We start from the raw sequence: 26,894 nt of genomic DNA on the forward strand, positions 1-26,894 counted from the left end.
GGGGACATACAGTAAATGGGGCAGGCTGGAGGAAATACAGAGAAGGGGGGGCAGTCTAGGGAATAAACAGTGAAGGGGCCGGCTGTGGGACGTAAAGTGAATGGGGGCAGAGTGATGTGATTAATGATTCAAAGAATGTCAGGCTGAATGGTCGGCCCACCATATTTTCACCTCACCAAAACTGGTCCTCGTCGCAAAAAGTTTGGACACCCCTGCTTTAGAAGATGGCTAGTCAGGAATGAAATCTAGAGATATATCATCCCATCGGCCAGAGGGTATAGGCAGGGGCTGAAGTAAACTGCTGTGGAAGTGTCCTCAAGATGCTCCATATAGCTGTATATGGTGCATTTATCGAGCATCCAAAGTATGGCTGCAGGTTGCCAATCCTGCTAGCCAGAAGCAAGGCACATGGGGCAGCAATGGTGCATCCCCCAGAGTCCTTTGCTGTGTGTGATAGGACCGTTCACACTCCCCTAGCTATGGCACTGCTGGGAAGCGAATGCTGTGCTTTATTTTTTCCACTAGTCTGACAATTATATTAATACTAATAGTCTTGCACAGACAGAGATTATAGGCTATTTCTGTTGTGAGACTATAGGCTACATAAGTATTAAATTATTATATTATGGATTCCCTGCAGTAGAGAAATAATGAACTTGATTAAGAACACTTTTTTCGAAAGAGGATATGGAACTAGAAAATGAGAAATTACAGTGAAGCAGTCATTACATTATTATTGAGCTCTATTACTTATATTTCTCTTTTTCAGCTGTATCTGATAAATAGATTAGACAATACATATTTAAAGAATGAAGTCAGGGGCGGAACTACCGCCGGTGCAGACGGTGCACTGCACCGGGGTCAAAGGGGCCCGGTGCCACCGTCCGCCCGGCATGCCGCCGTTCCTGTTAAGTAAAAATATGTGAGAGCATCAGCCGCCATCAGGGGGACACGGTGCGTGCGCTGGCTATTCTCTCCCCCCACCCCCTCCCTGAACCTGCTGGTTCGTCCCTGGCAGGTGCCAGGTTTACTTCATGTGCGCCACGGAGAGTGACCGGAAGCAGCGCTTACATCTGATGCAGCAGCGCTGGGGACCGGCATCCTGTCCATGTTGCTGCAGTGGACCACCAGCCAGAGGTACTGGTAGCCACAAGCACAGGGAGTGGAGGAGGTCAGCCGCACACATGGGGAGTGGAGGAGGAGAGCTGCGCACCGCACACACATGGAGTGGAGGAGGGAGACACGCACCACACACACATGGAGTGGAGGAGTGGAGCCGTGCATACGGGGAAAGGAGGAGGGGAGCCGCACACACGAAGTTAGTGGAACCAAACACATGGAATTCCACAGTTGACAGCTGCTGTCAGGGCTGGGAATTGAGTAACACAGTCTGAGTGTGACTGTCCCTCTGCTCACCATTCCCTCACCCACACTATCGTGACCTGCAGGTAAATTACATACTTCATTCCTCATAATCACACCTGTTAGCATCCCATCAGCCACAGCCCCCATATAAATATGGAGCTGGGACCTGGGCACAGGTAACAATTGAAGGGACCTGTCAGCACTGGACTTGCTACTCCAAGCCAGGAGTCAGATCGACAGAAGTGGACACCAACCCCAGGGATACCGCAAGGAATAGACAGCTAGGGACTTCCTTATATCTCCCCCTGCATGCCTCTCTCCTGTTCTCTCCCTGTCTATCTCCTCTGTGTGCCTCTCACCTGCTCTCTCCCTGACAGGGCAGACCCAACCATTACGCTAAAAGGATAGATGCCTCATGCCGGGCTGCAAAACATACTGAGCATTACTGTGATGGCGGTTTCACACACTCCGGCTCCTGCCGGGCGGCAAAAACCCGCACGGCCAGGAAGCCGTGCTGTAAACATCAGTTTACAATGGAGGGGATAGGCACAGCCCGGCAGCCGTCCCTTCCAGTAGCGGGATCCGGCTGCAACCTGACGGCCGGGCCGTGGCCGTCCTGTGTGAATGGACACAATAGTTTCCATTCAGAACTAATGTGTGCGGCTTCCTGGCCGTGCGGGATTTCAACGTCCGGCAAGAGCCGGGCAGTGTGAAATAGCCCTAAGGGGTACTACTGGGGGCATTATATGTAATGGACACTACTGGGGGCATTGTGTAAGGGGCAATAATTGGGGTATTAACCTTATAAGCAGGAGTACTGTGGGGAATTACATGTAGCATAATGTGTAATGGGCATTACGGTGTGTGAATGTGTAATTAGCATTACAGTGTACGGCATAATGTGTATTGGGCTTTAAATTTGAAGGATACAAAAAAAAAACACTATGCATTTTTCTGTGTGTGTTTGGGGGGCCCAGACTATATTTTTGCACCTGGGCCCATAACTCTCTTGTTCCGCCTCTGAATGAAGTGTAACATCTTCTGTATCTGATCCTGCTCATTTTTACTTGTTTTGATAGACCATCTGATTTAGATTTTTTACATCTAGTAAAGGAAAACATGCAGGAAACTTTAAAAGGATACACATGACCTTTGAGACTGAAAATGGGACTCATAGTTGGAAATGCATCTGGCATTGATTTATAAATCCACAAAATTTTTGAGGTTTCCCTCCAAACCGAGCTGGCAGGAGAAGCAGATTAGCAGAAGAGGTTGATACTGCAGGCAATTGTGGTGCTTGCTTCTCCAGCTCTGCGATACGGTTATCATGTTGAGACATGCACATTAGGAATTCCTTAAAGCCATTATTGGCATCTCGGGCCTTTTGGGAAGCAACTTACATTTCTTGCTTAATCTGTGACTTGAGAGCTATACAACGGTCCTTCAGAAATTTTAGCTCTGCCTTGCATGTGATTAGCACAGTAGTTAAACTTGCCACTCTGCGCTTAATTGGTATATCCTCAGCGGACTCCATTGCAAGGTTTCAGTATCCTGTAATTGTAGTAATGTGCCCCGGTGCTGGGACAGTATCCATGCTCCCAGCACTGGAGCACCAGCGGCAGGCAGGGGAGATGGAGCTGTGTCCCCAGTGGGACGCAGCTCCAGCTAGCCCTGGGATCAAAGAACTGATCCTGGCGCTGACAGTCCAGGCGGGGGAGAGGCGGCTGTTTGTAATTGGCACCATTTCGGCCGCCAATGAAAGCCGCCATCCCGGCATTTGAACAATGGTGCCATTCATGAGCCAATCACGGCTCCCAAATCAGCAGCCAATAGATCCCGGCCGCGGTGAGCCAATCAGCACTCGCCACGCCGTACTCGGCCCCTACCCCGGCATCTGACGTCAGACACAGCTGGGAGGAGAAGCAGGAGGAAGCAGAGCCCACGCCGGAGGAGCGCAGGAGCACCCCAGCTGAAGAGAGATGCCGCTGGAAGAAGAGGACGGCGGCGGCAGAGAGAAGAGCTCCGGCAGCCACTGAAGAGGCCAGAAGACGCCGGGATCAAGCCAGAAGATCTCCGGCGCCTCATGGAAGAAGAAAAGAAGCGGCTGCTGGACAAGGAGAGGCCAGCGGGGGTGGAAAGCACTAGAGCTGACGAAGATCCCCCCGTGGCCTCTCCCAACCCTAGGTAGGTGGCCCCAGGCCACCTACCCCCTACCCTATACCACCTGGTGTCGGCCACTAGGCCCGTGGGCACTGTCAGGCCCTTCCGGCCTGTGGGCAAGTGAGATGGGCCCTCTTGGCCCAGGGGCATGTAATTGTTGGGCCCTCTTGGCCATTGTTGTAGTCGGGCCCTCCTGGACTGAGGCTCCTATAAGTCGGGCATTAGGCCCGTGGCCCTTTCCCCACTGGTGGCCCCCACTAGGTCGGGTATTAAGCCCCCCATAGCCGGGCACTAGGCCAGAGGCCCCTATAGCTGGGCGCTAGGCCCAGGGGATTAATGGAGTCAGGCTCTAGGCCTGTGCCCCAGGTCAGGCACTAGGCCTGTGGACACAGACAGTCACTAGGCCTGAGCCGCAGTTAGGGGTGATTGTATTGTAAGGCACTGGTGCAATTAATAGGCAGGTACTAGGCCTGCAAGTGTTTAGGAAAAGGGCTCTAGGCCCCATATTGTGGTTTCCTGTAGGTGGTTGGGGTTAAAAGGTGGATGTGCTCCGCGGCAGTCCCCTCATGGGTCCCCAAGTAGCTAACTGGTACCGTTTAGAGTGTGCATATGCAGGCCAGTTCTAGGTAGGAAGGGAGTGTAACACCAGAGGTTAGGCAGAGATTGAAGGGACTGTTTTCCGTGCAGGGCATCTCTGTGTAGAATTGTTAGTACTGCTTGTTTGCGTTGCACCACACACACATAGTTAGTTTGAGGGCTATGTGATGTAGTTACCCAGTTAAGTGTCACACTAGTAAGCGTTAGGCCCTGCACTGTGTTGTTTTTGTGTTGTCGCTTCCCTACAGGGACCTGTAAGGGATGTATTGGAGAAGGTACAAGTTTGACGACGGTGAGTGTCGTGTGTGTGTGTGTATTTGTCTCTGCCTGTCTCCCTTCCTTCCTTAATCCAGGGCGTCCGTGCGAGGTCAAGGCCTCACCTAGGTGCGCGAGTGCCAATAGGAGACACTCCGGGCTCTGAGGCCGTGCGCCGATGATGATGTTTCCTGGAGCCCGGAGAGTAAATCTGTAGCAATGTCGCAGGACGAAGGGAGCATACGTCTTCATCCAGGAGGAAGAGCTCTCACCTACTCTCCTTCCTCCTAGGTGTTCGTGTCCGGGTGCCGGAGAATTCCAGGACCGTGGTATGTCACGGCCTGAAGGTGAGAGGGTGCAATGCCAGGTAAGTGGTCCGACGACACCTGCACGGCAGCAGGCACCACACCGCACCGCCCCTACACCCTTTCACATAATGATACTGGTGGTATTGCCTGAAGTCCAATGGCCGAGCAGATATACCAGGGAATACCTGAAGAAGCTCTGCGAAGCGTGCGCCGACCGCTCGCAGTGTGTCCCCCCTACCCTCTCCCCACTTACCATTGTATTTTGATTATGTTTGATTGCGCCTAACGGGTTTTCCGCCGCAGACGGAACCCCGCTGCTTACTGATCAGGTTGTGACAGCCGTCACCTGACTTCAGCAGCACTGACAGAGTTTAGGCGACTCTTTGAGACACGGCTACGGTGACCGCGATCAGGGCAGGTAACGGAGACGCTCTCCACACCCTGCACCGGGAGTAATTTCCAGTATTAGTCTCAAAGCCTCTCTGTAAAACCATTTGAGCGCAAAATCCTGAACCCGATCCCACAGTGGATCTCATTGTCTAAGAAGGGTTATCAAAAGGTTGCAATCATTCACAAATTATTGTCTGTGTAAAGATCAAGTCAATTGATCTATACCAGTGATTGATACAACGGTTGTGCTGACAGGGATTTCGCATCACACGAATAATAGGACTTAGTAGTCAATCTCCCTTCAGCACACACGAAGTCGATACATGTGAACCCGATCTCATGGTAGATCTCATTTTCAGGGTTACACATGAAGTACAACTGTTCTTGAATTTAACAGCAAACCTTTAAGTGGGGTTCTCCGTGGTGCATACACACCAGGAGACATCTATAATAAAAATTTCCAATTTGTCATTTGTATTACAAATCCGGGGCACACTGCATGAGGAATTCTTCCTCTTTTAAATCACTATTTGTGTTTATCTGTGTGTTAGTGTGTTTTTATGTTCGCAATCTTTTAAAAGCATCCTTTATTAAAAGTTACATTTTATCGTACATTCCTTTCAAAGGTGCACCATACTGGACATTCTGTGCTTTCTCTTTCTCTGTATACCAGGGAATAGCCAAACGTTAGCCGGTGCGGTACACAAGTGGGTAGTCAGACGTAAGCAAATTTGGTACACAGGAGGGTAGTCAGACGTAAGCTGGTTCAGTACACAGGAGGGTAGTCAGATGTAGAGACATTTGGCAGGTAGCAGGAGCTGAGCAAGCAGAATACTCAAGCAGGGATTAAATCCAGGAAGTGCCTTTTATAGGCCTAAACAGGAAACAGGATCCGAGATGGCTTCTCTATGATTTCAAACTGACCATCTTGAAAAAGGGCAAAACTAAGGGCAATCTTGCAAATACAGAGACTTCTAGGGGTCAGAGGAGCATATAGTCAGAGATAATCCTTACAGAAGTCTTATTTTCGCTGTCTGGATAAATCGGCTTGTGTTTTGCTGTATAGTCCCACCATGGTGGCTAATGGCGCCAATACTTGTGCGAAGGCATGTGATGTGATATCGCTAGCAGCTCCCTGTGTGATAAATCTCATCTCAAGTGTTTTTTGGGCATTCGATATACATACATACGTAGGACTGTCCTGCAGTAATCGGGGCAGTTGGGAGGTATGCCAGTACTGAGACAGACAGATGTTTGTGTGGTTTTTTTTACATGAATAACTATTTACAATATAAAATAATGATGTAGTAGTACATTACTACCTAAACTGTGAGCCCTATTAGGAGAAAAGGGCTGTGTACAGTTAAAACATTATTATTATTAATAATAATAACAAAACAAAAAATGTTCTTATTAACTAAAGTAAATATTTAAAATATTATAATTAAAAAGTATAATATTTGAATAACTATATCTTCACACTAAAACTATCAGGTGATTAGCAGGCAGCAGTGACTGGTCCCTTTATTTTCACATCCTAGTTCCACAGTTTCACAAACTGAACTTGACTGTGGTTTCAGTATGTCACAGCTGCTCTACATACACCTCCTCACAATGAGGTGACATTTTATTGAAAACCACAACTGTGCACTACACTGACACCATCGTCACCTTGTCACCTACATTTTATAATCTTATGATTGGACGCATTGTTTCTGAAAATCCCTGCTGCAATGGGGTGATGAGCTTCTGTGTGGCTCTGTCAGCTTATTTTCTACTGTGCAACATAAATTGTTTTCAGTGAACAGCAAACTAGGACATAATAAGCTTTGCGTTATAGAGCTTGACTTCCAACCATAAAGATGAGAATATTACCACTGTTCTGTTATGGCCACAGAAACAAAGTTGGTGTTAAAGTAGTATTCTGGATGCTGCTTTTTGTTTTCATCATTGCGGATCTACAGACAGGTACTGTAAGACTGTGTAATACAGTATGTTGCTTTTTCTCCTATTTTTAGAAAAATATAGGTCATAGTTAAAATAAATAAATGACATGTTCTATTTTATAGCTCTGTGTTTTTTAAGTCAAATTGATAATTTACTGAGAGAAAACTATCAGACAAAAGCTCCAGTTCTCACTATCATTCTAGTTTTATTAATTGGTTCTGACAGAAGATGTTTTCAGCTTGCTTACAGTAACAGCATTTCCTTCCTTATGTGTGCAATGTGGGCACCTTCTATTCCCCGTTCACTTTCCTGAGGGCAGAGACAGTGACAACTGAAAATTTAAAACATCTTTGTGTTTCTTTCCTAATCATTTCATATTTAGAACATTTTTATATATATTTATACATTGACTATGCTGTAATATTAATTTTTTAATTTTGAAATTACATTTTTGGAAGCATAAGCTGGTATGCTGGTCTTGTCTCTGTCTCGCAGGATCAGGATGGTATATATATTTATTTATATACATACTTTGGGGATTTTAATAAGGTATAAAGAGAGGGGAAATGGGTACAGATCAGCATCACTATATTAAAATACCAGAAATTTGTGCACTGTCTAGTGCAGATTGTCCCAAAGAGATAGTAGCATTCTGGTAATGTACTAGGGGTGGCTTCCCGCTTACCTGTAATTGCTAGTATATATTAGTGGTATTGAAGCAAGTTGCGTGGTGGTGTAGGTGTAGTCCTGGGAGATGCTTCCACGTGTTGCTTGTAGGAGCTTAACATGCCTGTCAACAGTTAGGCTTTCTTGCTACAGTATACCAGACTCAGTTTCTGCCTGTATAGTGTGTGGTACCCTGCAGCTTGTATACGGGGATGTGTAAGCAGTTAGTACAGCGTTATTGCCGGTAAGCCACGCTACTGGAATAGAGATTTCTTCTTGTCAGTATGGGTGTACTGGGTGCTTCCAATGTCTTTCTGCTGTCAAGCCTTCCTCAGGGAGTGGTTGTAGAGTTGGCCACTGTGAATGGGGCCATCTATGATAAGGTGCCCATACACAGGTCCAATTTGGGTCAATTTCAGGCCGAAATATCAGATAAAATCAGCACAAATCTTAGGGGTTTAACATGTGATCCGATCCAATGCACACCCCCATAGATTATACATGCAGCATGTACAATCTATCGGAACCAGAACATCAGCGGCACTTGCGGTGTGTTGCATCCGATTCCCCTTTAACTCCCCCAGCAGTTCTTTTATCGCGTAGAAAATGGCACATCAAGTGCCAAGTTGATAGGAGCCCCCAGGGAGATGCCGGGAAAGCTCAAGGGAAAGCAGGTCCGACTTGTACCTTGGACAAGTCGGATTTGTGTCAAGTCTCAACTCCAACTAGAACACATAAAAAGTAAACATAAATGTAATCCTGGAACATCAATATTTAGAACATTGAAGCACCGGACTTTTTCAGCTTTACATTTTATAATAACAGTACATACAGTATGAGTGTATGCATGGTGTGTGTTATATATATATATATATATATATATACATACTGTACATACACACACACACACACACACACACCTGCTCCAGGTGTTGGGAGACTTTATGGGCCAGATGTAATAGTAAAAACTGTTTTTTTTTCAGGTAATAACCCTTGCGCCTACTGCAGCCTAGGTTTTTGTTGGTCAGTACGGATCACCTACCATACAAAATTTTACTCAAAGACAAAAGAGAATACCAACATATCCCTCGGCGCAGATAGAAGTTCTTTTTTCCACACTTTAAACCTGAGAGAGAGAAAGAAAAGGAAAAGTGTGGAAAAAAAAGAACTTCTATCTGCGCTGAGGGATATGTTGGTATTCTCTTTTGTCCAGATGTAATAGTGGGCCTTATTCTGATCGGTGCGGCCCGATCAGAATATGCGGCCGCGACCGTGCAGGCGAATCCCCGCCTTCCATACGGATCGCCACCTCCCGTCCGTACGCGGATATGTGGCGATCCGCATGAAATTGGACGGGGATACGCCTCCTCCGTCTTGGGAGCAGCCCCTGCATTCGATGGTCGCCGAACATCGAATGCAGGGCCGCACGCTCCACCAGGTCCCGCAACACAAGACCACACGGACACTTGTCCGTGTGAAATCTTGTATGGGGGCGGGCAGCTGACATCCGGCGATGTCAGATGCCCGCCCCGTACCCACGCGTCACGGCCTCATTACCATGCATACGCCCCGCGTTTGCATGGGAACGCCCATGAAACGCGGGGCGTATGCATAGGGTAATGAGGATAAGTAGCCCCTCACGCCCCTCTACGCCCCCTGTGCGGCGTATAAAGAATCCATGCGGCGAAATCGCCTGCACATGCGCAGAGTGACCTCTGCACATGCGCAGACGATAAACATCGGCGGCCCGTACGCAAGCGGGAATATCCGCACCGATCAGAATAAGGGCCCGTGTCCGAGTTTTCCTTGTAAATCACTAAGCCTTTAAAAAAAGTGTTTACGAATTCAGTGGCTGTGTGGGATGCCGGATGATCTTGGTCCTATGCATACCTCCCAAAATTATTATTTATTTTTTACATTATAAATTTTTATTAAGAGTTTTGTTCCGTTTTATACAGAATATACCTCCCAACATTTCAATTGTGGGCAGCAGGACTCCTGCATGTACAAAAAATTGGCATGGCCTTACAGTGATGTCAGACCGGACGCCATACCCCAGTTTTCCATTCACTGTGGGGACGTGGCCAGCGCTCTGTGAGCTGATGGCCATGGCCCCGTCCCCACTGTCCTTCCAAATAGACTCTTGTTGCATGCACACAGCATCTATTCCAGGTACTGACTGGTGGGACTTCCAATTGGCCCTCCCCCAGACTGGGACACTGGCAGCATTATTACAGTCACACAAAATCGTGCCTGTACCATAAGATATGGGACAGCTGTAATGTACACAGTACATATGTCTTCTCCGCTAGTGTCATGTGAGCCACTTGGAGCATCTGTAAAACACTCAGAGCATGTGATAACAGGGTTTAGCTACTTTCTCCTAACTTAGTGTATAAAATAGAGATCTTGTATTACTGTACATTGGTCTAAATTAAGATTAGCTTGTAATCCCAGTGGTTTATGTGATGTGTATGGGTTTGCACATGCACAGGAACTGTTATGCACATGTGCAAAAGGAGTCCTGTGTGATCGCTCACAGCCCACTGGGGTGTGTTGCAGGTGCAGAAACCACAACCATTTTACAAAACAGGGGCATATCCTTATATTGAAAGCATACCAAGTTCAGGTCTGTGTTGTTGGATGCAGACGTCCTGGACCCGGCAAACCGATTCCGACAGGCAGTCTAAGGAGGATCAACGATATTTTTCCAATGCACAGTCTTTGGGCAGTGCTCAGGCCACATATGCACAAAGGAGATGTCTATTTCCTATAGATACCTCCTGCTGCATTTGTAGTTTATTTGTATGGTATATGCACAGCACTTACACTCATACTTGCTGACATTTTTTTTCTTCTTTAGAAGAGACTTTCAGCTGTGCTTCGGAGGGTGGAGACAGAGCCCTGTATAATCAAGCCCCACCCCCATTACTGTACATGCCACAATTTGTGAGTCTAGGGTGAGGGGATTCAGCTAAATTTATGTGATCTGTGTAATTTAAGCCACACCCCATTCCCAAAGAACCGCAAATGCTGGTATTTGACCGGCAGGGTAGGAGGTTGCAGGGGGAAATGGGGTCAAGGGGGATGTGGGAGGCTTGCCCAACCTTCCAGGGGCTGGGAGTTACACCTAACTTTTGGGAGCCTCCCATGTATTCTATGAGGGTGGGTGAGTATGCCTGCACTGCGCCCCTGCAATACCATGAAAATCAGAATCAGGCTCATTTTAACGCGCAAGGGTCAAGCCTACTTCAGTGTTTGGATCTGGGACCACCCATCACCATATTTCTAGATTCGCCTATGTTTAATGGTGCCTCTGTAGTTTCTTGTGAGGCTAGCAGAGATTGCTGCTGTGAATTACACAAAATCTGAGCTGCTGTAAACGTTATCTACTGGCCTCCAGCCAAACAGTTACAGAAGGTCATTCGGTACTTGTGTATTATCTGGGCGCCCATCGCATCGCATCGCATACCACTAATTAAGGTATGCGATGGGACCCGTTTTCCGGGAACACAGACCAGCACTGTGCGATAAAATATTGCATCGCATGCCATTACAAATGTTATGCGATGTGATATTAAATTGTACAGGCACCCTGATGGGTGATTACTATGTTAAATGCACCCCCATTGCTAACGACACCCCCACTATCAACACCCACCCGAAGTGTGTCGAGCGCAGCGAGCCCACGAGGAACGGCGGTTTTGCGTCGTCCAACTTTTTCATACCCCCACTATCCACGTCAGCGTGAAGTTGATTCTAGATAGTGTGGCGAGCGCAGCGAGCCACCGAGCCAGAAGCGTGGCAAGTGCAGCGTGCCCTGCGAGGGGAAACGGATTACATGTGAAGTAATCCGCGTCCCCTCGCCATGCTTCCAGCTCGGTGGCTCGCTGCGCTCACCACACTATCTGAAATCAACTCCACGCCGACGTGGATAGTATGGGTATGAAAAGGTCGGAGGACACGTACGCCGCCCCTCGCAGGCTCGCTGCGCTCGCCACGCTTAGGGTGGGCGTTGATAGTGGGGGTGGCGTTAACAATGGGGGTGCATTTAACATAGTAATCCCCCATCAGGGTGCCTGACAATTAAAAAACGGGTCCAATTTGGTCGCATCGCATGCGATTGCATGCAGTCGGATCGCATGCGATGTGACCAAAACTATGTCGTACGATGGAAATCTTGGGCGCCCAGATAATACACAAGTACCGGTCATTCTGATTGACTCGCAAAGCTAAACGCCATCCGCCGTACATATGATCAATAAAAATCACTACATTACATATATATAATTTCTAGTCTGATGGGAATTGATGTCGGATTAGGTTTAAATTTAGACATCAACACTTACCTATAGTAAATGCTATCAGTATGACTTGAAAATACTGATAGCCGTCAATCCGCAGCAACTTCTGGAAGATTTTAAATGATGCCAAACCCACCTCTAAGTATATTTTAGGTGTAAGTCGAATTATATGCGAAGGATGTGAGTTACTGTTGTAACAGTTATATGCCAGTAGCGGCATCACATTTCATATCACTTGTGGCCCAATTTAGCCCGAAGTCCCTCATAAACATACTTGCCTACTTTTGAAAACTAGTTTCAGGGAGATTATAGTTGGTAGCAGAATTTTGCACAGCGTCCCATTGAGGGGGCATGTCATGCTTCACCCAAAGGGTGTGTCTAGTTCCATATATGGAGAGATTGTGAAAAGAGATTGTGAACGTGGCACCTGGAAGCGTGGGTGTATACTGCCACATCTGAGAGGAATCGTGTAAAATGACTTCTACACAATTGCAGATGAGCCCTACAGCAGTTAGTAAGAGCTACTACACTTGCTAAAGTGCTGAAAAATGGTGCTGAATGTTCAATGTAAATGTATCTATCGCTCATCCTTTTTTTCCGAAAAAATTTAACAGTGTAATGTGGGCTAGGGGAAATGAGGGAGATTGGTAGACTAATGAGAGAGTGAGGGAGATTGCTGTTATTTCAGGGAGTCTCCTGCAGAATGCAGGAGGGTACGCAGCTACAGTATGTACATAGGGATGTGAGCTTGCTGCCACATCCTTATGCGCTCGCACGTGGAGAAACCCACCCTTAATTGGATTACCTGCCAGTCTGTATAGTCTCTGGAATGTGTGTACACATTTCTCGTGCATTTTAGATGAAATACCTAAGTCAATTTCAACCAATGTAGTGAAAAAAAAATATATTGAATTGTCAATGTCTCCTTTCTAATTTATAAGACACAAAAAAGACTAAACAAATGTAATTTATGTTTTTACAGATATGACAAAGAAGTCCCCTACAGATCTCATGTGCTACCAGAATTATACCTTGACAGAGAACTTTTGCTTTTGTAGCTGGAAACCTGGAGAGGATTCAGAAAATGCTCTTTACACACTTTTTTACTGGTATATATGTATTAATAGAAGAGTAACACAATTCAAAGTCTCCCCCTTCCCCAAATTATTTTGTCTGCAGTGCTGTGTTTTTAATTTTAGTTTCGTTTTCTAAAAATAAAAGAAAGGATTTTACCTGCATTTATACATGTACTAAAACAATCAGTTCTGAAACTTTTCTGGCTTAGGTCATATACACAGTGGAGCTTTTCTTGTGCATATACCTCCCCTCCTGCATTCTGCAGGAGACTGCCTGACATAGCAGCAATCTCCCTCTCTCCCTCTCTCCCTTATTAGTCTAGCAATCTCCCTAAACATCCCATCACCTTACATGTCCTTCTCCAGCGTGTGTCACTTAAACATATAAACATTTCCTTAATATAATACCTGAAATAATGACTCGGAGACTTAGGTTTGGCAGAACTTGTTAACTGATTTATTTTTGTAGAATTTTTGATTATTTATTTTTATTATTTTATTAATTTATTAATTAATGGTGGCCAAGAAAGAACGGCTACTAACTAAACTCCACCCAACTACCCACGTAACAGGCCTAACTCATAACAAGCGGTATCCAACTCAACCTCGCCCCCTTTACTACCCACCCCTCCGGGTGAGGTTGCTGACCCCGACACGGGTGTTACAGCAACATGCCTAAATGAATGAGAGGTGAGTGCACCGAAAACAAGCCATGTACGTAAACTCAATAACTGATATCTAACTAATTTATTGAAAAACTGCCGTTCTTTCCCGCCTATCAGCTAACGCGATTAAACAACCACTATCCCCCACCCAAACCCAAAAAAGGGGAGGGCGGGCGGGAAATTCTGCAGGAAGAAGAGGAAGCCTCCTCCCCTTCCTGCCCCTATGATCCTTCTTCCTCTGACCAAACCTCCCTTTCCCATAGGGTCCCCGAGTCACCTGCTCTCTGACACGCAGCTGAGGGATGTTTAACCCTCTACATGCCTATGCAGGCACTCCGTTATTCTTATTTCACCTAGCCCACATTACACTGTTACATTTTTTGGGGAAAAGGGAATTAGAGACAGATACAATTACTTTGAATCATCAGCACCATTTCCCAGCACTTTAGCAAGTATAGCATATATTACTTACTGCTTTGGGGCTCATCTACATTTAGATCTTCATTTTGAAAGACTCCTCTCAGATGTAGCAGTACACGCCCACGCTTCTAGGTGCCACATTCACAATATCTTTTTACAAACTCTCCATATATAGAACTAGACACGCCCTGTGGGTGGAGCATTACACGACCCTCAATGGGGCGCTGTGCAAAATTCTACTACCAACTATAATATCCCTGAAACTAGTTTTCAAAAGTAGGCAAGTATGGTTAGGGGTCATGGCAAGGCATATAATGTATGCCTGTGGGCATGATGATGGGAAAGGCAAAGTGGGTGACTGTTGCTTTCAACAATGGAATTATTATAGTAGGCATGTATTTTACAGCAAGTTAAATCCTCTACATTATTTTGTGGTAAACCAAAATGCCTACAGTAGTGTATAATTAGATTTTGAAGTTATTTTGATCTATTGGGGAAAAAACATCAATTGAGGCTGATGGTGCCAAGGTCATAAGCAGAACGTTGTGTGCCCCATAGCAACATTTTGAAGGAGCCCTTGGGCCCCAATGATTCCAGATAGACACCTTTCCACAACAGTTGTTAATTTTAATGCAATAGAATCATGCCCTAGTTCATTTTCTGAATAATAGGGCCACATACAGCAGTTCTTCCCTAGATCCTATAAATTTGGGTGGGTTTGTACTTCAAACTGATATCTACTTGCAATGTAAAAATAAAGCAGCCAGTATTTACCCTGCACAGAAACAAAATAACAACCAACTCTAACTCTCTTTTCACATGTTACATGTGCCCCACCTGCAGTGCACATGGTTTTGTCACTTAGAGGAAGAATTTGCTTTTGCGAATGAATCAGAATTAGGATCTATGTCACAATGTAGGGATACCAGTACACATTATGCAACACAGTACTCCCACAGTCCTGCAGCTGATAGGTAAAATCCACCACTGGCTACTCCTTTGTCCCATACTATTCAGCCGCAGAGGAATGTGTGACAAACACATTCAATTATTGTGGATTTCCTTGCATATTACTGTGAAGTTGAGGCTAACTGAGTTTGGCACAAATGGCCTTGCTCAGAAGGCAGGGTTGCCTACCCTCCCGGAATGGCCGGGAGTCTCCCGAAAATCGGGTCCCCCTCCCGGCCCCCCGGAAGGGTGGGCAACCCTCCCGGATTCAGGGGGGACCGATCGTGGCATTTAAATGCCGCAATCTGCGGGTCTCAGAGGAGGGGGCGGAGCTAAAATGGTAAAATCGCGTCATTTTAGCCCCGCCCCCTCCAAGGAGATCCGCAAATTCACCTGTTTAACATCATGGGGACGGGGCTTAGTGACGTCACGCTCACGCCCCGCCCCCGAGCAGCTGCTTCTCCCGGAGAGGAGAATATTAAAGTCGGCAACCCTGCGTAAAGGCAGGGGTGGATTTCCCACTAGGCCTGTGAGGCAGCTGTTGGGGGCGCCAAGACATTCCCCTCACCTTGCGTGTCGCAGGAGAGAATGACCCCAGCATTAGTCCGGCTAATGCCATGACACAGTAGGAGCCACTACAGATCCTCCCTGCTGAAGAGAGAAGCCTGTGTTACACAGGCTGCAGCATGGACCCCTGTACACAGGCCGGATCCGAGGAGTTCGCCGGTTCCCGCCATCTTTCCGAGTCCAAATCGAGGCTAAAACGTCATCATCCCACGTCAGATTCTCGCGAGACCTGGGGATATATAGTTCCCGGTGGTCGGCGCCATTTTTAAAGAGGCAGTTGATTTCAGACAGTACGGATATGTCCGTGCTGTCTGCTGAGGTGTGTAAGGGGGAAACCTGCTGGGGGGGGGGGGGGGGATGATTAATGCATAGAGGGGGATGCTAGTGCTATAGAGGGGGCTGCATTATTTTAATAATTATACATATTTTTTTAAATTACTGCTGCCAGTGCCCAGGGTGCCCGCATGTGTGCTGCATCAGTCCAGAGGTGCCCACATGTGTACTGTATCCATGCAGGGGTGCCCACATGTGTGCTGTATTTGTCCAGGGGTGTCCACATTTGTGCTGTATCAGTACAGGGGTGCCCACATGTGTACTGTATCCATCCAGGGGTGCCCACATGTGTGCTGTATCAGTCCAGGGGTGCCTGCATGTGTGCCATATAATTCCATGGGTGCTCCCATGTGTTCTGTATCAGTCCTGGGTTTCCCGCATGTATGTTGTATTTGTCCTGGGGTGCCCACATGTGTACTGTATCCATCCAGGGGTGCCCACATGTGTGCTGTATCAGTCATGGGGTGCCTGCATGTGTGCCATATAATTCCATGGGTGCTCCCATGTGTCCTGTATCAGTCCTGGGTTTCCCGCATGTATGTTGTATTTGTCCTGGGGTGCCCACATGTGTGCTGTATCAGTCCATGCATACCTCCCAACTGTCACGATTTCGTCGGGACAGTCCCGATTTTCGGGTCCTGTCCCGACGTCCCACCCGCGGCAGGCATTGTCCCGCTGCGGGGGGTGGCAGTTGGGAGACCCCCAATCTAGTAGAATAGACGCTGTGCGCATGCGCACAGCGTCTATTCTCGTATGAAAATGAGGTTGCGGCTAATTAGCATAAGCCGCGCCCTCATTTGCATACGCCCCGCCCCCTTTTCGGGCGCTCGCGCGGCGAAGGTCCCTATTTCCTCCGGCCAGAAGTTGGGAGGTATGGTCCATGGGTGCCCGTATGTGTACTGTATCCATCCAGGGGTGCCCGCATGTGTGCCATATAATTCCATGGGTGCTCCCATGTGTCCTGTATCAGTCCTGGGTTGCCCGCATGTGTGCCGTATAATTCCAGGGGTGCCCCCATGTGTCCCATATCAGATCAGGGAGCTGCCCTTTTTTTTTAATAAGGTGTTTTATTATTTTTTTTTACTGCAAGGGCTGTTAAATGCGCTGTAGTCCAGGGGTGAGCCAAGAGTGCTGTATAATTCATGGGGTGTTGCTAAGTCTGCCGTATAATTTCAGGTGTGCTGCTCTTTTTTATTATTAAAAGAATACAAATTGTTATTTTTACTGCAGGAATTTGTGTGCCGTATAATTCCATGCCTGCAGCCATGTGTGCCGTATCAGTCCAGGGGTGCCGCCATCTGTGCCGTATAATTCCATGTGTGCTGTATCAGGTCAGAGATGCCCACATGTGTGACGCATAATTCCTGGGGTGAGCCAAGTGTGTCATATAATTCATGGGTTGCTGCAAAGTCTGCTGTATAATTCATGGGGTGCTGCTAAGTGTGCCATCACAGATCCAGGGGTGATGCTAAGTGTGCCGTATCAGTCCAGGGGTGAGCCAAGTGTGCTGTATAATTTATGGGGTGCTGCTAAGTCTGCTGTATAAATCCAGGGGTGCTGCCATTTTTTTTATTAAAGGAATAACTCTTTTTACTGCAGGAATGTCACTATGTGTGCCGTATAATTCCATGTGTGCTGTGTCAGTCCAGGGGTTCCGCCATCTGTGTCGTATAATACCATGTGTGCCATCATGTGTGCTGTATCAGGTCAGGGGTGCCACCATCTGTGCCGTATAATTCCTGGGGTAAGCCAAGTCTGCCGTATAATTCATGGGGTGCTGCCAAGTGTGCTGAATTAGTCCAGGGGTCATGCTAAGTGTGCCGTATCAGTCCAGGGGTGAGCCAAGTCTGCCAAATAATTCCTGGGGGGAGCCAAGTCTGACGTATAATTCATGGGGTGTTGCGAAGTGTGCTGTATTAGTCCAGGGGTGATAATAAGTGTGCTATATCAGTCCAGGGGTGATGCTAAGTGTGCCATATCAGTCCAGGGGTGAGCCAAGTCTGCCAAATAATTCCTGGGGTGAGCCAAGTCTGCCGTATAATTTATGGGGTGCTGCCAAGTGTGCTGTATTAGTCCTGGGGTGATCCTAAGTGTGCCATATCAGTCCAGGGGTGATGCTAAGTGTGCCATATCAGTCCAGGGGTGCTAATAACTGTGCCGTGTCAGTCTAGTGTTTGTGACGCCCACTTGTGTCGCTTATCATAGTTATCCAACTACTTCCGTGCAACCTTTTGGCCTAAAAACAATATTGGCCCTTATTCTGATAGGTGCGGCCGGATCCGAATATGCGGCCAGGACCGTGCGTGCGAAACCCCGCCTTCCATACGGATCGCCAACTCCGTCCGTACGCGGTAAGAAGCAGACCGAACAGACCGCACGTGTATTTTTCACGGAATACGCCTCCTCCATCTCAGGGAACCTCCCCCATCATTCGATGGTCGCAGACCATCGAATGCAGGACCGAGTGGTCCACCAGCTCCCGCAACCTTAGACCACACGGACATTTTTCCGTGCAAAAGCAGGGATCTGGGCGGGCAGCTGACATCTGGCGATGTCATATGTCCGCCCCCTACACGTGCGTCACGGCCGCATTACCATACGTACGCCCAGCGTTTGCATGGGAACGCCCATGAAACGCGGGGCGTATGCATATGGTAATTAACCCAAATAGCCCTTCACGCCCCTCTCCACCCCCTGTTCGGAGTGTTCACATTTCATGCGGGATTTGGCCGTACGCCCCGCTCGCACATGCGCAGAGACGCCTCTGCACATGCGCAGACACAAAACATCGCGGCACGAACGCACGCGGATATTACCGCACCGATCAGAATAAGGGCCATTGTGAGGTGTTCAGAATAGATTAGAAATGAGTGGAGATGAATGCTATTGAGGTTAATAATAGCGTAGGAGCAAAAAAAAAAACCAATATTCTGCGATTTTAGCAGTTTTTATGCTTTCTAAAAAAAATCAGAACACAAAACTCAAAAATCCAAACACAAAACGTTTAGGGGGTGTTTGGCAAAACCCATTAGAACCCAAAACCTGAAGGTAATCAGAACCCAAAACACGAAAAGTGGCCTGTGCACATCCCTAGAATAAAGCAGCCAGTATTTAGACTGCACAGAAACAAAATAACTCCCCTAAATGTAACACTCTGCACATGTTATATCTGCCCCACCTGCAGAGTAGCATGGTCTTATCCATCTGCAAAATTTGCAGCCTTCCTAACAGTTCTGAATCATGCCCTTAAATATTTACTTACTACAGTTAACATTTGAACAGCATGGACTATAGTGTAACTCAATAGCTTATGTGAATGACTGAAGAAAAGACAAGTAGATGTTATAGAGGAAGTGGTTATGATTGAACAATTCTTTGTTTTCATTATGTCTACCCTTGTTTCTGAGAACAACCCTCACACACTTGCAGGAAGAATAACTATACTGCTTTCACATCGCAAACCCTGTTCTAACCCAGTTTTTTTTAATGTTTCTGAGCAAGCTACTAAACTCTGCAGCATAAAAGGCATTTTGCAGTTTATTGCATTAAAAAATATATATACAATAGGGCATGACTGGAATCATATGAAACTATTAAAAGCCCTATACGCACTAGAGGATATTGTAAAAGTTATGGCTCAGAAAGGGCTATCTAATCTATATCTTTTACAATGTCATCTAGTGTGTACACTCAATATCATTAACCATGCGTGCTCTCACTCATCGTTATTGACCCCTCCTGTCTGCTGAACATGCATGTCAATTCGACTTTATACCCAACGACCTGCATGTTAAGCGGGTCTCAGTGACATCACTGAATGATATCGTTTATTGATATCGTTCAGTGTGTATTCTCAATATCGTTTGCCTGGTAATTCAGAGAAAACATTGACAATATTAAACAACGTTTATATCGTCAAACCATTTTGTCACTAATATCAGCTTGGTGAATGGAGTTCCAACAGATCACTGGACATATGAAACAACACTAAATCAGACTTTTATCAATTGAATGAGAGACCAATGCCGTAACTAGACATTTTGGCACCCTGTGCCATAAAGGGTATTGGCGCAAACACCCCTAGATACAGAGCAAAATATAGAGCAGGTTGGATACAGTGTGAGATATAGCGAGGTTTGGATACAGTGCAGAATGTATACAGTGCAGGATATAGTGCAGGTTAGGTACAGTATGGGATATAGTGTGTGTTGGATACAGTGCAGGGTGTATACAGTATGGGTCGGCAGTACAGTCCTAAATGCAAGGGGGGAGGGTGGTGACATTTTATGTGTTATCCTCCTTTTACTGCCTACTGCAAGGAGAGAGGCGCACAGTAGTAGCAGAGGAGCATTGCCGGCGGGGCACAGGCAGGGGCAGTGGCAGGCTGGAGATCTCAGCTGATTGGCTGAGAACCATGACAGATGGCTCTCTCAGCCAAACTAGGTGTGTCCCAGCAGATGGGGTGCCGGACGGGGTCCCGACCGGCATTTACCCTACGTTGGGATCCCGACTGTCAAAACACCGACAGCTGGGTTCCTGACGGCCACGTGCTATTTTCCCTCGTGGGGTTTCACGGCCCCCAAAGAGGGAGAATAGAATACCGTACCCGCAAGGGGCTTAGTTGCTCTCACCATGCTGTCTGAGTCCGGACAGTCGGGATCCCGATGTCGGGCTAATGACTGCCAGGATCCCGACTGTCGGACCCCTGTACCACACCCCAGCAGATGCACCGACAGTTCAGATGTGCTGTGGGCAAGGCACTGTTTGCACATACCTAGTTACAGCCCTGTAAGAGAGCATGAATAATGCATTCTATGAAACACATAACATTTACTCTAAAAGTCAGGCATTAAAGTACATTAGGATAAAGTAACTAATCGTCCATCTATACAGCATGCTTTGTGGAGCAGTGTAACATATTCTGTGGATATTTTGTTTTTTTTCATATATACACATTTTAAGAAAAGTAAAGCACGTGTTGCAGACTTAAATTACAATAATCCATCAGATCCTAAATGCTCTCCTGCCACAATGGGCAGGAGCTAGGAAACAATTCCTTGAATACTGTTAACATTGGGAGATTCTATTTATGCCTGCTAAGGCCAACTCTTTTCATACAGACCGTGTACTATATACTAAATGCTGCAGGTAGGGGTGGGGATGAATCTACCTGACCATGGCAGATGTTGACTAAACTCATGTTGGTACCTGAGGTAACCAATAGTGTTTTAACTAGTAATAGAAGCCTTATTAGTATAACTTAAGATACCAAAATTTAATTATTGAGAAATGACACCACACTTTGCAAACCACACATATTCTGATTCTCATAAAACATCATATACTGTACATTTGTTCAAATACATATGCATATAAAAACACATCGGTAAAAACATAAATACGACAATTTAAAAAATGTTTTGAATATTTTATGAGATTGTATATAATCTATCATTCAGATATATTCACTTCAGCAACCACTGCTCTAAAAAAATGCTTCATGTTGGAAAATAAAAGGCACTTGACCCCCTCAGTCAGAGGTAGCTGGCTCTGTGGGGCAAACACAAGCAAGTGGCCCTGTTTTTGGCCAATTGCACATATATAATATTTATCAATAAAACATATACTGTATATCACAACATGTCTATTGGTCAATTTTATACTGATTGAATATTGATGGAATTTTGACCTGGAATTCTGAAAAGAAACAAGGACTGAATATGGAAGTATTACTTCCTTTCCCTACCTCTACCATAAAATAAGGTTCTTTATATTGGATATATCTACAACCAGTTTGTATTGAGAAGGATCTGATCCAAAGATCTTTAGCTCTCTGTCAGCCTTTCTTTTTCGTATACAACTGTTACAGGCTATAGGGTTTTAACCATGACAGAATGATTAGCAGCTTTGTATGTGCCAGAGGTGAACTTTCAAATTATTTTGACTATTGCCCCAAATTGGGATAAGTAGCTCTTTATATGCGCAATCACTAACTATAGCGCAGAACAATGTTTTGCACCTCTACATTTTTTCTGGTTCAATAATGATCATTACAGATCTAAAAATAGGAAATGATATATGAAATCTGCAGTGGACTGTATGATCATTACAATCAGAAGTGTATTGGGAACTAAAAGTGGCTCTGGAAAAGAAGTGGCCTCACATGGATGGTTTAAAATCAAATATAGGCAGAACCAACACCAAAATAAGTGGGATTAATATATCACTACACCTGGGTTGAAGGCATTGGTTTCAATATGCTTGGCAGTCTAGTGGCCCCCAGACCTTTAAGCTGCTGTGACAAACCACAAATATAAACATTTCAAATAATAACCCACCTCCCCCCACTAAGAATGACCACAGACCTCAAACCTCCATCATGCAAACATACATTTCATTACCATAATCATATGAATATTACAAATTTCCCAATCCCTCCCCCATTGGAGCCTAGAAATACCCCAGAAATTGTTACACCCCCAGATAGCACTTTCTCGTGTCCCTTTAACAGAGATACAGTTGGGTGCCCAACTTAGATGAGTATTTGCAGCTTGGGTACTATTCTCTGTGAACCGGCAAAGGTTGTTTGTGTGAGAGACAGGAAAGGGACGGGGCCACTAAACTGGTAGACAGGCGGCCTTGCTGGTGCGTTGGTCTGCAAGGGACCTTCCCTGTAAGGTCTATGGTCAATACGCCTCTGATTGCAATTATCAATCTGAAGATAGGTTTATTTATTTAGATAACATTTTATTTATTCTCTCATTCAGGAGGCAAGATGAGTTAAAAGGGTTCAAGGCAGGAAAGCAAACACATTACATCCTTAAAAATGATGAAGTTCATATGAAGCAAAGTATTTCTTTGTCAGTAACAGCATATGAAGAAGAAAACGAATATCACTCTACTAATTTTACTGTTTTTCTGGACAAAGCAGGTGAGTAATACATTTCACTATGTGACTTTTTATGGGGCTATACCTGTGCTATATCATATCCAGTAATATACAGTATTGTGGTAAACTTTTTATAGCTATAAGTTTCTAAAAGACACCTTCATAATGAAAGTGGAAGCAGGACTGCGGAACTATCAATATGATTAGGGGAAGTCTGAATTTGTATGGGGAAACCAGTATTTTACAGACTGTACTCATTAAAGAAATTGCATAAATGAAAACATGTCACAGGCACTTCCGGATTTCATGGCATAGCTGGACTCTGGTGGCTGTATTTTCTGGGGTGCCAGATGGCTGACAGACCGTCGGGATTCCGACAGTCATTACACCGGCATCGGAATCCCGACTGTTAAAACCCAGACACTTGGGATCCCGACGGCCACCGGCTACTCGCCCTCGTGGGGATCCACGACCCCCATAGAGGAAGAATAGAATAGGTGGCGAGAGTAGCGAGCCACTGTGCCCACAAGGGGCTTTGTTGCCTCCCCACGCTGTCTGAGTCCGGTCAGTCGGGATCCCGACGTCAGGCTAATGACTGTCGGGATCCTGACTGTTGGTGTGCTATACCACACCCATTTTGCTGGTGCATCCCAGACTCAATACTTTGTTTTGATGCAATGTCGACTACATACTCATGTGGGAGCATTTGCATAAGTTGATGACCCCTCTAACTATGAGCAGGGATTTATTCCAGGACACTGAAGTTCCTGTTGCTGGAACAACTTCAGTGTATCCTTACCTCAAGCTGGCTGCAGTATTCTCGTCTCCTAAGGGTTATCTGTGTCTCCAGTGGCTGGTCCTATGCACATAAGTGGGCAAGTCTTTCAGTTTAGTTTTCATGTGAAATGGGCAAGTCTTTAAGTTTCGTTATCATGCCAAGTGGACAAGTTTTCAGTTTTGTTATCACGCCAAGTGGGCAAATCCTCAGTTATGTCATTTCTCCAGGTGGGCTATCCTCAGTGGCCCAATAGACACTTCCAGTTTGTTGGAATACCTTTCAAGAAAACTGGCAGTAGCAGTATCATCACCGTCCACCTATGGTGCCTGCTACTTCCCTGACTACCAAGGCACTTCCTTTAGAGGGCTGTTAACTGCCATGTGGACACAGAACAGTCCAAACCTCCTTGCGGGGGTCACTGGTTAAAACCGCCACAGGATTAGACTCTGCGCCTCCGTCTGAAAGTTGAGTCAATGCTTTGGTAGTCCTGTCTATGCGAAGGCCGTATATCTGCCCAGCCACTTTCACTCCAGCCGTATCACCAGTGTCAGAACAACCGCTCCACAAACTCGGTCCGTGACAATAGGTTTATTATTAGCAGGGTTCACTAGATCACCCACGTCTGTGATGCCCTCATGATGAAAAATTGTGAAAGGAAAGTTAGCCTCCACGTGCTGGAAATTATGGTTACCCAAGGTGCCCATGCGATTTGCATGCAATGCGATGCAATCAGAACCTAGTTCAAAAAGTATGTGCAGCACATACTTTTTGAACTGTGCGGTGGGGTGTGCACAGGAGCATGCATCGCATCGCACCCGCAAATGGCACCGTGTATGGGCACCTTTAGAATGGAAGGAATGGTGTAATATACGGCATAGGCAAAATATGGACCATTGCAGTGGATTATTTGTTAGATTCATAGGAATGTCCACTTCTATTTTGTAAAGAAACTAAATCAAAGTACCACTTTCAAAAAAAGTTGATTCTAGGCTTGTGTTAGCATAGACTTCTGAATTTTTTATCCAATCTTTCAAAAATCTAAAAAGGGATGCAAAGGTATATTTACCTTGGTGTAATTTCATCATTGCTACTCTATATCTTTTCCCTTTCCAAATAAAAGTCCTAATTAGAGTGTTAATTTTTGGCTAAATCAGATTTGCTTATTGGGATCGGTAAAGATTGAATGCCATAAAGCAGTTTTGAAAATGTGGAAATTTTAATTAAATATGATAACATAAAATGTTTCCAGCTTTCTAATTCAGAGGTCATGGATTGAATTGTGGCCTTAATATTCCTGCAGTACAGTTTTGCAGGATACTTCGGGAGTTTGTTTTTCCAAATAAACAATGTATTTACCACGCAAATGGTACAGTAGGTGTTTAATCCAGCTTGGTTTAGCTGTTCATCGTCTGCAAAGCTACTCGTTCAAGTCTTCATTGGTTACCTGTATTCTACTGTATTCAATACAAAATTATTTTACTCACACACACAAAGCCATAACCCAAACTACAGCAACATACATCTTTGCTCTTGTCTCAAAATATCTTCCAACTAAACCTCTTTGCTCCTCACAAGATCTACGTCTCTCATCCACACTCATTATTCGCTCCCATTTCCGATTGCAGGACTTTCATTGTGCTGCACCCACTCTGTACAATGCTCTCCCATGCACAATAAAACTCTCCTCCAGTCTCCAAACCTACAAGCGTTCCCTGAAAACCCACCTCTTCAGGCAAGCATATCAAATTCCAGAACCAGCCACTTAACCTTCATATATACCGTTCCTGATCACATCCCGACTGTACAGTCCACAGATACCGACTCTCTTTCTTTTTCACATTTTCCATCCTCTTGACCCCTGGCCAAACTGCTGGGTCACCATATCATACAGCACACCAGGAACAGGAGGGTTCTGTCGTTAGGACAGTTTAACAGGCGCTATTCCCCTGGGCTCCTTACTCAAATAAAACAGCATCTGTAAGGGGGAGTTGTCAATCCCCAAAATGACCACATGCAAAAAAAAAGAAAAGAAAGAAGCTGCGCTCTGAGGAAATAAAACAATGGCTACACAGCGTGCTGGATAATCAATTTATATCTTTGATATATTTAATAAGACACTGTAAACATGATTATACACAATAAAAATACAATTTGAAAACGAGTGGTTAAAATAATTTCATAACTGGATTAAGGATCCTGTTCCAAGTGACAGAATAGGTACACCATATACTTGGACAGTTCAGTGAACCACTCACGATTAGAGAGAAGAGTCCTGCGTAGGTTTGCAGATGGAATGGAATTGCCCCTTGGAGTGGTGCCGACGGCTCTGTGTCCTTGATTGCTGCCCAGCGGCTGATGCTTGTGGTGGGTTACCAAAATCCTGGTTCAGGAATCCAAATATTGTAATCCAAAAAGTGGGAGGATAATTGTTGGAGTGGGGTGCCTGCCCTGACGCGTTTTGCTGAAATGAAGTCAGAAAAGGTGGGGCCAGGCCACTGTATCGAATGCTTTGTTCGTATTAAGGTTTAACAGAATATTTTTACAGTTAGGAGTTTGGTTAGACGCTATAGTCGCCACTATTACTATACAAATGGCTTTAACTGAATGGTAATCCTGAACAAAGCCGAATTGATGTGGTTTCAATAAATCTGGGATTATAAATTTTAGCCTGTTGGCTATAATCTTCACTAAAATTAAGAAGAGTATTATGTCTGTAGGACTCCATCAATAAGGGATCTCTACCTGGTTTGGGGATTTTGTATAAACTTGAGTAAATTCTGGAAAATTCTTTGAGGAAATTCTGACGTGGTTCTATGAATAGTATTGAAGGGTTCTTGGAGAGTGGGAAGTAATGTATAATATACACTGGTGAACCCATCAGGCCCCGGGGTCTTGTAGGATTTAAGGTTAGTAATTACTTCCTTTAGTTCCACTGCTGCAAAATCCTTTTCTAAAATTTCCTGTTGTACCTGTGTGAGCTTTGGTAAATGAATAGAGGACATCATCTCCTCTTGTAAAACATCTTGTGTAGGGATGGCATGGTAAAGGGAAGAATAGAAATCAGTGAAACTGTTTAATATGTCCTTCATTTTAGTGTTAGTTTTGTTTAGAGCAGTATCTCTTATCGCCAAGATCTTTTCCTCCACGGTTTGGACATCGTGGCAAATAATTTTACAGTTTTGTTGCCCCATCTGTAATAATAATTATTAGTATAGTCCAGGCCATG

At 45.5% G+C, this 26,894-nt stretch overlaps 1 protein-coding gene across 1 annotated transcript in view; it reads left to right on the forward strand.

Moving 5' to 3' along the window:
* Nucleotides 1-26,894, forward strand: part of IL12RB1 (interleukin 12 receptor subunit beta 1) — a 162,818-nt gene that overhangs the window by 38,021 nt on the left and 97,903 nt on the right. The window contains exons 5-6 of the mRNA XM_083177930.1: nt 12,975-13,101; nt 22,769-22,932. Coding sequence (XP_083034056.1) covers nt 12,975-13,101; nt 22,769-22,932 — 291 coding nt within the window. The remainder of the gene's footprint in view (nt 1-12,974; nt 13,102-22,768; nt 22,933-26,894) is intronic.

The sequence above is a fragment of the Crinia signifera genome, chromosome 1 (assembly GCF_055691185.1).
Source record: "Crinia signifera chromosome 1, ASM5569118v1, whole genome shotgun sequence".
NCBI classification, from domain to species: Eukaryota; Metazoa; Chordata; class Amphibia; order Anura; family Myobatrachidae; genus Crinia; species Crinia signifera.